The sequence below is a fragment of the Chenopodium quinoa genome, unplaced genomic scaffold (genome assembly GCF_001683475.1).
Source record: "Chenopodium quinoa cultivar QQ74 unplaced genomic scaffold, ASM168347v1, whole genome shotgun sequence".
In the NCBI taxonomy this organism is placed as follows: domain Eukaryota; kingdom Viridiplantae; phylum Streptophyta; class Magnoliopsida; order Caryophyllales; family Amaranthaceae; genus Chenopodium; species Chenopodium quinoa.
In genome coordinates, this window is record NW_018742204.1 from 4883846 (window position 1) to 4898175 (window position 14330).

At 34.5% G+C, this 14330-nt stretch overlaps 2 protein-coding genes across 2 annotated transcripts in view; both read right to left on the bottom strand.

The window, feature by feature from the left end:
* Positions 1-4326: 4326 nt before the first annotated feature.
* Positions 4327-11002, bottom strand: LOC110698476 (aldehyde dehydrogenase family 2 member B7, mitochondrial-like). The gene is made up of 5 exons (XM_021876287.1): positions 10939-11002; positions 5777-5911; positions 5536-5678; positions 5299-5452; positions 4327-5208 (listed from the first exon to the last, which is right to left on the bottom strand). Exons 1-5 carry the CDS (start codon positions 11000-11002, stop codon positions 5144-5146), a joined length of 561 nt encoding a protein of 186 aa, XP_021731979.1. The 3' UTR covers positions 4327-5143.
* Positions 11003-12008: 1006 nt separating this feature from the next.
* LOC110699359 (ornithine aminotransferase, mitochondrial-like) overlaps positions 12009-14330 on the bottom strand; it is a 41441-nt gene continuing 39119 nt past the window's right edge. Inside the window, exon 11 of the mRNA XM_021877158.1 lies at positions 12009-12433. Coding sequence (XP_021732850.1) covers positions 12295-12433 — 139 coding nt within the window. The 3' untranslated portion in view covers positions 12009-12294. The remainder of the gene's footprint in view (positions 12434-14330) is intronic.

The following is a 14330-nucleotide window of genomic DNA, read 5'->3' on the forward strand; positions in this document are numbered from 1 at the left end:
AAACCAATATATATATATATATATATATATATATATATATATATATATATATATAAATAAATAAAGTGTTAATCATGGATGGAGCAAAAAAAAATGTCAAAAGAAAAAATACGATGTCAAATGATACAAAGTACAAGAGTAGTGCATTATTATAGTAATATTACCTTATATAAGTAGTATATGTTTGTTTATCATAGAAAAATACCTTTTTGGAGGCTAAAAATACCTATTATAAAATATAAGAAATGTTAAAAAATTTTATTAAATGCATATAGAATATACTTAGAATATAGTTGTCAAATTAAAAGTTAGAAATATAGGATATATAAATTAATATGCATGAAGATTTGGAAAAAAAAAAAAAAAAAAAATGAAAGTGGCTGGAAATTTTTTAATCAGAACATGATAAATGTCATGTCAGATTTGCTTTTAGTATGTTACTAGCTTATGGTCCCGTGCTATGCACGGTTTTACCAAATTTTATAAAGAATTTTAACAAAATGTTTAATTTTTTTTCTCTTTATAAAAAAGTATATGAAAAAGGTGGTCAAGGCAAAGGTCAATATTTTGTATTAAAATATTTTGTAGTAAATTTTAGGTTATACATACCAATATGATATATTTCGTACAAATTTTATACTCCCTCCGTCCACTATTATCTACAACATTTACCATAAATAATGGGTGCTCTCTATCATCTGTAACAAATGTTTTTCTTTCCATATTTAGTAACTTTTTTCTAACAAATTGACTACAATACCCTTACTTTAAAATTTATAACCTCAATTACATACTTAAAAAAAATTAATTAAAAACTAATCTAATGTAATTAATCTCAAAATATTCCACTCATCATCTTCATCTTCATATTTATATTATCTTTCTCTCTCATCCTTTAACCCATTCTCATGAATTGAAGAAGAAGAAGACCAACCTTAAGTGTTCCGATTCTAGATCTAAGTTGGTGGGTTTCGTTTGTGGTATAGGTTTGTGGGTTTCATGGTCTGGGTTCGTGGATTTCGTGGTCTGGGTTTGTGGGATTCGTGGTCGGGTTCAGTGATTTGGGTTCGTCGACTGGTGGGTTTGGGTGGTCTAGGTTCGTCGATTGGTGGGTTTCGGTGGTATGGGTTCGTGTAGTGGTGGGTTTTGGTGGTTTAGGTTCATAGGATGGTGGGTTTCAGTGGTGGTTGTGTAGTTGGGCATGGGTTGTTGGTGGTTTGTGGGGTGGCCTGTTTAATTGTAGTTTTTTACTCCCTCCGGTACATATTACTTGCAACAATTACTAAAAATAGTTGTTACGTATTACTCGCAACAAACCGACTTTTTTCCTGTTAATAGTAAAAAAAAAATTGTGTGATTTTACAAAATTACTATCACTTTTTTTTAAACACCCTAATTAAACGTCTGATTTTATCTTATTAACTTAAACATAACATTGATTAACTTAACCATTTCTACCTAAATCATCATCTTCCATCTAAATTCAACATCACCTTCCATCTAAATTCATCATCACCTTCATTGGCAACCACCACCACCACTACCGATCTCCACTCTATCTTCATTGGCAACGACTACCACTGCAACCTTCTATGACGACCTCTACCATTATCGGAAGTCACCACCGTTGTCTTATTCCTTGGTGTCGCCTTCATTTTCTCTCTCTTCCTTTTGTCGTTGTTTCTTCATTATTGCTAAAGCTCAAATTTAAAGGTTTATGGACAAATTTAAACCATTAAAGCTCTAAATCTAGAGTTTTGATGGTTTAATTTGACCAATTAAAGCTTTGATTTTCCAAATCTGTCTATTTAATTTTATGGGTTCACATTTCGTGGCCTGGGTTCGACTTTGGTGGTTCGATTTTTTGGGCTGGTTGGTTCGATTTTCGTGGTGTCGCCGACTTTGGTGGTTCGCTTTTTGGGGGGTTGGTTCGATTTTCGTGGTGTCACCGACTTTGGTGGTTCTATTTTCGTTGGTTGGTTGGTTCGTGGGTTGTTTGGTTTGATTTTCGTGGTGTCCCCAACTTTGGTGGTTCGACTTCCGTGGGTTGGTTGGTTGGTTCAAATTTTCTGGGTTCCATTGTGTTGTTGCTTGGTGGTGGTGGAGCTGCTAGGTTGTTGTATTTGATTTTTTTTTTGGCTGGATTAATAATAAACACATGCCCTTATTTTTCATTAATTACACTTACCATCTTTTGTCTAGGAGTCTGCAATCCTCATGTTTGTTGCGAGTAATACGTAACGGAGAGAGTATTTACTTTAAATTAATTATCCCTTCTCTCTCCTCTTACTACTTTCCCTCCTTTTTCCACTTAATTGAACCCATTTAAATATAATTACACTCCACTAAAAGTTGTGTCTATGAGTCCGCAAAAAGTACATTTGTTGTATATAATAGTGGGCGGAGGGAGTATTAAAAATTATGCATATCTTTATAATATTTTTCTTAATTTCAATTTATAAGTAGTTGTAAAAATGCGATTACGTTATATAAACTATATGGAAGATTTGGAATAATATTATATCTATTTACAAATAAAACTAAATAAATACACTATTATATATATATATATATATATATATATATATATATATATATATATATATATATATATATATATATATATATATATATATAAGCGATATAATATCGTATGTCTAAATATTTTACAATATCAGAAGGGGTTATATGATCGTATTTACCATTCAAGCTAAAAAATTTAGGACAATCCGGGCATCGCCAGGGCTAGGGGTGAAAATTCGGTTTGCAGTTTGGATTATAGCCAAAACCGAATCCAATCCGAATTTGGTTTCAGAAATCTCAATCCAAATCCAAACCAAATTAAGATTCAATCCAAACCAAATTAATACAGTTTTTCAAATTAGAATCCAATCCAAACCGAAATTTGTTCCCTTCTTTTGCAACATTCAAATCCAAAACTCGAACTTTACCCTGAAAATTCCTACAATCATTTCTTGTTAACTACATTCTCTGTGAGAGAGTAAGATATTGAGAAAGGAGAAGTGAGAATTAGATTCTTTTTATATATGAAAGGGGAAAGTGGTTAGATACTTTGAAAAAGAAAATGGGCTTAAAGTATTGGGCCGAAATTCGGTTTGTAATTCGGTTTTCGATTTTTTTAAACCCCAAACCGAATCCCATCCGTAATCCATATTTTTTAATTTTTCCAATCCGATCCAATCCGAATTAAAAAAAAAATCCAAGCCAAATTACTAATTCGGTTTGATTTTCGGTTCGTTTGATTTTAATCAAAATTACTTTTACCCCTAGCCCGGGCACAAAACTAGTATATATATAAAGGGGAGTTTTTTTCCTGTGTTTTTAAAGCGCCACATAGGATTTTAATTTTTAAAAAATTATTAGAGCGCCACTTATGATTAATATTTTTAAAACGCTATAATAGTATTTTTGCCATGTAAGATTAGTTTTTTTAAAAACGCTATGTAGCATTATATATATAAAAAAAATCGACACATATGACTAATAATTTAAAAAAAAAATACTAAAATAGGATTATGCCACGTAAGATTAATTTTAGAGCGTCACATAGGAAAATGTTATATTTTAGCCAATAAAAATTGCAATTTTATTTAGATCGAAAATTTAATATTAATTATAAAAATAAAGCCAGCTCATTTTTTGTGTGCCTGGCTATATCATGTGGCCTGTTGAGACACACACGAAATCTGACCGAGTAACCCTTGACCGTCCGAGTAACCCCTAATCAATTGAGTAACCCTTCACATCCCAAGTAACTCCTGACCAAGTAATTTATGACCACACAGTGTGACCAGCCACATATAAACTTGGAAAAAAAAATATTTTCTTTTTATGTAACGAATTTTATCTAAATACATGAAACAAAGTTAATAATTCATTTTATGATAAAAAATTCAAGTAGCCAGCGAATATCAAAAAATTTATTAAATAAATATATATTAGAGCAACTCCAACAACAAGCACTAGTGGAAAAATAGCTATCAAAAAAGGGCTATCCGTAACGGGAAACAAGCGTTACGTATGCCACCGTTACGGATAGCTAGTGTTATTCGTAACGGGCAGTGTCCGTTACGAATAATGGGTTATTCGTAACAGGCACTTGAAATGTCCGTTACGAATAATGGGTTATTCGTAACAGACATTTCAAGTGCCCGTTACGAATATCCCGTTATTAGTAACGGACATTTCAAGTGCCCGTTACAAATAGCCCGTTATTCGTAACGGACATTTCAAGTGCCCGTTTCGAATAACGACTTATTTGTAACGGGAATTTCAACTGCCCGTTACAAATAACAAAGGGGAAAATAAAGCAATATGAAACAGCAATTAAAACATCAGTATGTCAACAAGGAAATTTGTGAATCCCAGGTACTAACATCTGAATGTAGATTCAACCACAAACCTTTCACGTCTCTGGTAAAATTTAGACTCCTTTTTTAATACAAAACTAATTTGGACTCCTTTTTTAATACAAAACTAAATTCATCGCTATATCCGTATGAAAATATTATGTCAGTGTATTCCTCCATGACAGCATTTGCATATGAACTCATCAACTCCAAGGCTTTTTTATCACGAGGCTTCTCAAATTTATGAGCTTCAGAGAACCTTCGAATATTCCAGCCATCAATGACAACAACCATCAGAGTGGGCAACATAATTTTGTACTTCAAAGGACTTAACATACTCATATTTGCTGTTTGCCATGGACTTTTCAGCTGTTTCTTTTGTCAAAAAAAAATAAATAAAAAAACAAAAAAAAACAAACAAACTAAAAAAATAGAGCAAAAGAAAATCGATCATGTCTTGTGTCTCCTTCATGTCTCCAATCCCACTTCCACCCACCATCTTTCTCCAATCGATCATGTTTGCATTTGATATGGTCCAACAGCAGGAACAGTTAGACCATGGCAACATAATTTTGTACTTCAAAGGACTTAACATACTCATATTTGCTGTTTGCCATGGACTTTTCAGCTGTTTCTTTTGTCAAAAAAAAATAAATAAAAAAACAAAAAAAAACAAACAAAACTAAAAAAATAGAGCAAAAGAAAATCGATCATGTCTTGTGTCTCCTTCATGTCTCCAATCCCACTTCCACCCACCATCTTTCTCCAATCGATCATGTTTGCATTTGATATGGTCCAACAGCAGGAACAGTTAGACCATGTATCTTATCAGCCCATCCTAAGAAATTCCAACATCGAACAATTGTCAAAACAAAACTCAAATTTCATATTCTTAAACCCAAATAGCTTAGCTTATTTCAATACCTACCAGCATAATATCTCATTAGACGAACACACATTGGTAATTCGGCTTTAGCAGCTTGCTCATATGGCTTGCCATTATCCCAAGTCTCAAGAGCAGCTATCTCATCAGTATGCTGCTCAAGTAGATCAGCAAATTTGAACAGAATTTTTGACCTTTCCTGAAAAATAAAAATATACTTATTTACTGCTGTTTTACTGTGGCCTGTATAATCAGTTTTAATGAAAGAAGCTAGCTGATTACATAAGCAGTCATCTTAGGCCAAGGCCCCTCATCAAATGCTTTGCGAGCAGCAGCAACTGCACGATTAATATCCTCAGCATCACCCTCAGCAACTTCTGCAATCACATTTCCTGTCCTTGGATCGTATGTTTTGAATTTTTTACCTGAAACAGATGGAGAGCTATTAATCATCATGGCATCAGCAATCGTTAGTAATTTTCTCGTCTGATTAGTCATCATTAGGAGCTTAATAAAAACACACCTGATGCAGAATCCACAAATTTTCCATCGATCAGAAGCTGAGTATATTTTACACTCACAGGCGGCGTAATAGGATCCTCAGTGGCAGCAGCTGTGCTGTATCTGCTCACCACTCTTCTGCAGTTACTAGTCCTTCCTGAACAATTACAGAAGCTTCAGCATCAGTCTTAAACAAAAGAATACTGTGATTAAAATACCATACATTTGAAACAAATGGAGTATTGACATAAATTATGGGTGCATATATCTTGAAGTTTTTCTTACATGTTTTCACAATACTTCTAATTAAAGTGAATGTTTATTATATAGCTTCACTAGTCAATTTACAATATAAAATGTTGTTGCATATACAGCTCATTGCAATTTACAAGACTGCAGATCATGTTTTCTTTTGCTCCCTTCATTTCCCATAAAAATCCTACCTTCTCTTCATTTTCTGTTTCATTTAAAATAAGCCAACTTAATTGAAAATTTGGTAAGCAAAATTCTGTAAGATAACATACTGCTTCTAGAATAAATTTAGCATATTATGCACAGAGATATATGTGAGTTATGAACCTGGGTTTCTGACAGTGGCACGTACAGTGTGTCCCTTTTCAAGCAGCGACTTTACTTACTAGCACATATGCAATCTCCAATCATTTAGAACTACAAAGAGATTTTGTTCCACCTATACGGTATATCTGGAAATTTAAATGTTGTTTTTGAATGAATTTTAGAGTTTTATACCACCAAAAATATGAAGGATATCCCAGATTTATTTTCAAGTTACAATCAAAAGAAAGAGATCACAGGGGAGGGAGGATTCGCCATTGGGTATGCTTCGTTTCATATTTTCGATAACCCCCTCCAACACACCCCCCTCCCCCCCCCCCCAACCTTGCATAGAGAATCAACAACCAATACCCAAATTCTCACTTCAATAAACAGATTAACAGAGATTATATACCAACAACCCATAAATTACCACTAAAAATGAACGAATTAGGGATAAATTGATCGATTTCGGGAAAGAACTCGAAGAACCCTAAAATTAATCAACTTGCCATCTCAGGTTTCTTAATTCTCTCTATAAACAAAAAAAATTACAAAAAAATTTGGGTATTAATCGACAAAGATGAACTAAATTCACTACTATTTGCATGTATTACTCGTTTCAACTGAAGAACATATTTTTTTTAGATTTATTATTCGTTTGGTCGTATAAAAGATAACCGAACCATATAAATGCCAAAAATGCATCAAATACAAAATGCATGTAGAAAAAAATAAAGCAAATCAGAATTCACAAGAACAAATTCAAGAATTTAAACAATTAGATGCCCAAAAATCAATTCAAGAAAGGAAAAAATGATTGAAGGATATCTTACCTCACGATCTAAAATGGTTGAAGTTTTCGGCAAAGATATCCTAAATTATCTAAGAATTGTTCATCAGTGGTTAGGTTTAGAGATCTTCACTTGTTGTTAAGGGGAAGATTGATGGAGGAGAGGAGAGAGGTGAATGACGGGGAGGAGAGGAGAGGAGAGAGAGAGGCAGTGAGGGACTGATGAGAGAGAGAGAGAGAGAGGTGAATGACGGCTGTGAAACCCTAAAAAGCCAAGTACTGGGCTCCTCTCATCAGTTGGGCCAAGTTTGGGCATTTGTATCGGGCACAATACGCCTGTTACGTGTAATATAGTATTCGTAACGGGCAAAATATTGTCCGTTACGAATAAATGTATTCGTAACGGATACTATTTTGCCCGTTACGAATATCTTAATTGTAACGGGCAAAGCTTTGCCCGTTACAAATAGCCTGTTACGAATGAGATTTTTTCCACTAGTGAAGCTAATTGCCAAATTAGCTTGCCATGCTACATAGGATTGCAAAGCTATTCTTCCTTCTAGCTAATTTATGCCACAATGGTTAAGCTAAGTAGCATTTAGATTTTTCAGCTTTATTTTTTAAATAATTAGTATTTTATTAGAGACAATTAATTTTTAAACTAATTAGCTTAGCTAAGCTAATTTGCTTGGCATTAGCTTGGCCAAGCTAATTATTAAACTATCCTCCAATGGTTTGGCTATTAGCTTGAAAATTATTAAAATTGCAAGCTAGTCCCTAAAAGCAACCGTTGGAGTTGCTCTTAGTAAAATACGTAGTATTTTATTTAAAAAAAATACAAACAAACCATGCATTGCACGACCTTCATCTAGTAACGTATATTTGAGGCCGTAAAATTTAGAGCGTGAAAAATAAAAAGAAATAGAGGGAGTTTAAATTGTCAATATAAGCTACTATATATTAAATTATTAATATTGGATATTTCAAAAAAAAAATCAATAAAAGTATTTCAGTTTGCGATATATGTTTGTAGACACCCATTTGTGTCTCTCCAAAACCAAACCCAGTGATGAGTACCTTTCACGTCGAATCATAATCGAATGAAGTGAAAGTGTGGAAAGTCTAGTGTTTGGGTTAGTTTTTATTTCTTATCTTTTTTTCTGTTTTTGAAAACCTATTTTAAGAAAACAGCCAATCCAATTTAGTTTGGTCCATAGCAAGGGTCCAATAATAGTGTAGTTGGATCAGTTCAAAAAGACCTTTCCAATGATATATTATAAGCCCAATTCCGATGAATAATGAGGAAGTTATGGCCAAATTACTAAACTAGGCCCGATTTGATCTTTATATGCGGCCCAATGATATAGAGGAGGGCATATTATTGATTTGTCATTCCTAATGCGATTATGATTGATTATAGTCTTCTAGAATCTTCTAGAAAGTTCTTTTGAATCCTAATTTGATTAGCATTGATTAATTGACTTTTAAGAGTTTTAATTAGAATAAAAGAGGTGTTTTTAAGGAAATTACAGTTTTACCCTCTCGTACGCTTAAATTTTATCAAAATATGAAAACGCATGGAAAAACTGATTGCAGCGCCGTACGACACGTCTGTCGCCTGGCGACAGAACTGGCGTCTGGCGACACGTCTGGCGTCTGGCGACAGGCGCGTGTTTGGCGACAACGTCGTGTTTTATTCTTTTCGAATGATTCGTTCTTTATCATATCCGGCTGATTTTCTCTATAAATAGCCTCCTATAACCTCCATTTTAATCATCAATTCTTCTCATCAACTATCACCAATTCTCGTCAAGAAATTCTTGATATATTCTCTCTCACTTTTCTAAACTAGCCTTTTCTCAAACAAAATTCCGCATTCACAAGATCTAGACACACCTAGCCCAATTCGAAGTTGTCTTCGCCCTATAAGTGAAAGGTTTGATATTTCTGAGGGTTTGGTCCCAAATCTCTATTTCAATTATTTAATTTAATTATTTGATTTTATATTTTCCTTGAAGTTACTAACGTGTGTATTTTGTTATTAGTAAGAGGTACGAGACATCCAAGTAAGTGTTTTAATTGTTTAATTGATATTATGATATAGAAATCATGTTTAGTTTGTTATTTTGATTCCTAGAATCATGTTAGGATGCTTTTCCTAGTATCATGTTAGGATGCTTTTCTTAGTATCATGTTTAGGGTGACAACAATAAGTTCCTAATATCAATTATGATTTCTACGATACTTCCTATTTTCTTTCTTAATATCATGTTAGTATCATGTTAGACTAAAACTTTGATTTTTAATGTTTAGTGACATGTTAGGGTTTGTTATTAATCTTGTTAGTATCATACCTAGGATCTTGCTATTAATATTATGCTTTATTATTAACATAAACATGGTTATGATAATCGTGATTATTATTATTTTGATGATGATTAAAGTTATTTTAATTATGATTATAATTGTTATAATTTATGATGATTATGTTGCTTGATATTTATTGTTATTGCTTGATCACACCTTTTATGCATGTTAAAGGGAATTAGTACTTGTAATCACGCTTAATAAGATAATTAATAATCTTGTTTGGGTTAATTTGATTATAATTCAAGTGATCACCAATAATAGTTTTGTTTGTGCATTTAATATTCAACCAACATAGATTAAACAGGTTTAAGGTAAACCTATTAATTGCATGTTAGTCAGAAAGCGCACATGAATACGAGAAGAATAAAGTAGAGGCCTATTATTAGGGCAGATTCAATCTCTTTTAGGTTGGATTTGTACCTTCATCCCCGAACTTCCAATCATGGTTCCAGACCTATTGGAGTTAACAATCTCATGGATCTTTAAGGGGTGTAACCTTCACCATGTGAACGGTTTACAGGTTCCTAAAACTTGTTGATTGACGACTCTTTTGCTCTAGCTTTCTTCCCTTTGGACGCCACCGTGCTTAAGTGTATGATCATAGTGGGGTTTAAGTTTGGGGTAATGCTTGAAATATTCCCTACATTTATTGAATATTCAATATAAAATATTAAACTGTTGATTTCAAGAGCTATTAATATTCAAAAAGACTTGCGTGGACCTGATCCACAATAATATTATTGTGGACCCGGGATTTATACACACGCAATTGACATTATATTAAACATAGTGACCCTTATTTTTAACATGGTAACCTTTATTAAAACTTGTATACGTTTAATATTATTGTGAATTTGAATACGATGTTATGACCCTAATTTGAACATAGTGACCTTTATGATTCATATTAACCAGTATATAAAATATTTCATTAAAAAAATTAACCTCTTATATAACCTATTTATTACCAAAATGACTTTTATTTCAACATAGTGATCTTGTTTTTATTATAGTGACCTTTTTTTTTTAATTAATAAAACACCCATATTTTCTCTAATACTAGTGGTCCACAATGAATTAATATGAACTAGATTCATTTAAGAATTTGTGACATTCAGTAACCGATCATTACGTGATTTTGACATATATTTCCAAATTAATGTCATTTTAGAAACCAAAAGGATTATCTAATGCCCTGGACGCGTTCGTTAGCAAGATCCTTAAAATATTACAAATTCGATAGAGCCTACAAAATTGTCACTATATGCAATTGAATCAATTGGAGCTGATCGTGGTTTCTCAAGCGACCAAATAGTCATTTGTATTAGCAAGTGAGGCTACTTTTGTGATTAGGTTTGAAGGCTGAAGTTAGCGAAAGTTAGCTCCTTCATCCTTCTTTTACTTAGTCCTTCTTCCTTCAACCCCCACAGACCTTCAATTTTGTTTTCCTTCTCCTATCAATATACCCACCGTTGCCCATACCAACACCATTATTTCCGACACCAGCACCATCTTAGTCTCCACCGACATCGATACCGACATCTTCTTGTGTTTATAGATGTGTGTAAACTCAGGAGGGTTTAAACTAGCTTACTTATGAAACAACTAGCAGAACAAAAATTTGAGTGATTTTTCTTTCTCAAAGGGATGTAAACTTCAATATTCCTTTAGACATGGTATTGGCAGTTGCCTCCAAAACAGAACCTGTAAAAGAAAGTTGTATCTATACACATTTGAGTGGTCACTCGCAGATTTGTAGAGGAAATGTAGCAGGACACAAGGAAGAGCAAATTATGCTGTCATGGAACCTAGGCTTTGGAATAGCAAAAAGACCATACTATTTTTTTTTTGACGGGGACCATACTACTCTTTACTAAGCGGCAAATTAGCAAAAGTTTGCCAAAGTCCAAGGTTCATGACGCTAGTCGATTTAGGGACCTTGAAATTGAATAGGTTAGTCACTTTCCTTCGTAACTCAGCTTGTATAGTGCTATTCCTTCCACTGGGGGAGGCAATTCAACATTGATAAAATACCTTCCGCAATTTAATGTTATTTTTATGATTCCCTTTGAAATCATCATATAAAACCAGACAAATTATACTTACATTAATTCTACACCTTAAATTTAATTCAAGAATCAAATCCTTAAAACAAAAGACACTTCTCCAAATGGTCCTCTCTATAGCTTTTCATCACCTTCTGCTTAAATTATTCGGCACTAAGAAACCTCATGGTTAACCCTTCTTTGTTTCCTGATTTTCTGACTTTTCTCCTAAAATCAGGAAGGGCGGCTGTCACACACTCCCGCCCCAACCCCAAAATGGATGTCACCTTTAACTTTCAGGTACTCCCCAAACAGCAAGATAGCAGTTGAATAAGAAAAGATCACAATATACGATCCACTACAACACCAAGATGAAATATTATTTACGCTCAATCAGGCACAAGCCACCCTTGAAGCGCCTGCAGATACAAAATACAACCCACAATAACACATGCAAAATTTTCACCACACCAGAACAAAATCTAGGAACATTTAGAGTTACCACAACGAAACCTATTAATGATTTCTCACGTCTTCAGCAACTGTTTGCAATAAGAATGTTTTCCAAGATAAATCAAGGTTTCACTGCACAACTGAAAGTTATGTACATAGCACAATTATGACCAACACCTGAAAGATATTATCATAACTAAAATCAAATGAATTTTTCAGGTGAAAGCACATGGATTCGGAAAATATTAAAGGACCTAACTTCATATATAGCGACACAGAAGTTGATGCGCAAACCCTGGTGAATGAGTATATTCATTCTAGGGCTTACAGGTTTCTACCACAACGATCACATACATCAGTTTCCATTGAAGTAACATGTTCAGGCTTTTCCTTTTGCATCTTAGGTAGATCAAACTCAAACACTTCAGACAGTGCCTTGGTTCCAAGTTTAAGCTCATCCATGCTGCATGTGTAAATTGTTTATTAGGCAACAGCCTGACAATACCAATATATTGGGAAAAAAACATGCAGATAAACATGTACCAAACAAGGATAGCAACCCTAGGCAAAAAAGAGAGCTAAGATAGCAGGGTATGCATAACTACGTAGTATAACAAAATAAAAGATGAATATACATTTTCTATTACAATATACAAGATGAAAATACAAAAATCTATAACAATAGTCTAAATGGAAGGCTAAACAAATTTCCAATGTAAAGTGTATAAACAATTGAGCACATCAGATAATTAGTTGAAATAGTCTAGCAACCAAACTATTAGAGCATCAACACTCGTGGTATAATTTTATACCACGGTATAAAAACTCATAAAAAATAGGAAAAATTGACATTTACTACCAGCGAAAACACCCCGTGTCACATTACAACCACATAAATTCCCTAACTGTATATACTGCTACCACTTAACAGATTCCGTTAAGATTTTGTTAAGTGGGCCCCATATTTCATTAAATAATAATTTAAATTATATAAAAAAAAACTTTTTTTTAAAAAAAAATTCTCAAACAACTCCCCTCCCCTTCCCAGCGTCAGCCACCCTCCCCCCTCCCCTTGCTGGCGGCCAAATGTTTCCTCGAAACCAGCGAACCCCACCTCCTCCATTTCCCCACCTGCTAACCACCCCTAACCTCGTGGTCGGTGCACCGACCCACTGCTAAACCACCTCCGCCGCGAAACTCCACCAAATTCTTCATCGGCGGCGCCCCGACCTTCCCCCCACCCCTACCTAGCCAACGAACCCCAATCTCCTTCTTGTTGCCCCGACCACCAGCCCCAAACCACCAGCCAATCGAAACCCTAAAATTCAAAATCGAAATCGAATTCGAAATCCTAAACCACCAGCCCCAAACCACCGAAATCGAAACCCTCGTCTAGGGTGGTTTGGCGCTGGTGGTTTAGAAGTAGGGAGGGGGGCGATTTTCGGTGTGGGGAATAGGGAGGGGGGCGATTTCCTGTGGGGGAAAGGGAAAGGGAAAGGCAGTGGTTTCCGGTACGGGGTGGGGGTCGGGGCAGCAACAACGGGAAAAGGGAGGGGGGGTTGTCTGCGTAGGTGGGGGAAAGGGAGGGAGTGGGGTTCGCGCGCTGGAGGGGGATGTGGTGGGGTCGCGCCGGCGCCGGCAGGGGGGAGGGGGTGGCAGTTGAGGGGAGGGGCTGCAAGGTGGTTGAACGAAGGGGTGGCTGCCGTTGTTGTGGAGGGGTGGAGGGGTGGCTGCCATTGTTGTGGGCCCCTCAAACAGAAACAGTAACGGAGTTAGTCACTGGTAGTTATTTCTACAGTTAGGGAATTATAGTGGTAGTAATATAAAATATTTTTTTAAACAGGTAGTAAATCCGATACATGGTGCTTTTGCTGGTAGTAAATGTGAATTTTTCCTAAAAAATATGCAATTTTTTACTATATTGGTGGTAAAACTATACCATTTGATGGTACATACCATCCCATGATAAACAATTGCTTTGGTCCCCGTAAAACATGAACCAACCATGTCACGCCATGTGGCCTGGTTATCATGTATCTTTTTTTTTTTTCAATTGCATTTTAAGAAAAAATTATAAAGTAAAAAATTATGAAAAAATTACCATTGTTCATAATTTTTCAAGAGCTACACATAGACACCCATATTGATATAATTTTATATATTTTTTCGAATTCACTTTTTAATACATAAAATGCTTATTTTATTTAATTTAACTTTACAAACATTAATTAGTTATTTCCAATAATAAAATGAAATATAATTATAATTAAATTTGGTGTATTATTAATACAAATAGGAGAGAGAAAGTGTGGTGGTAAACCTTTTTTTATACCATGGGTGAGATGCTTTTTGGAGAAAGT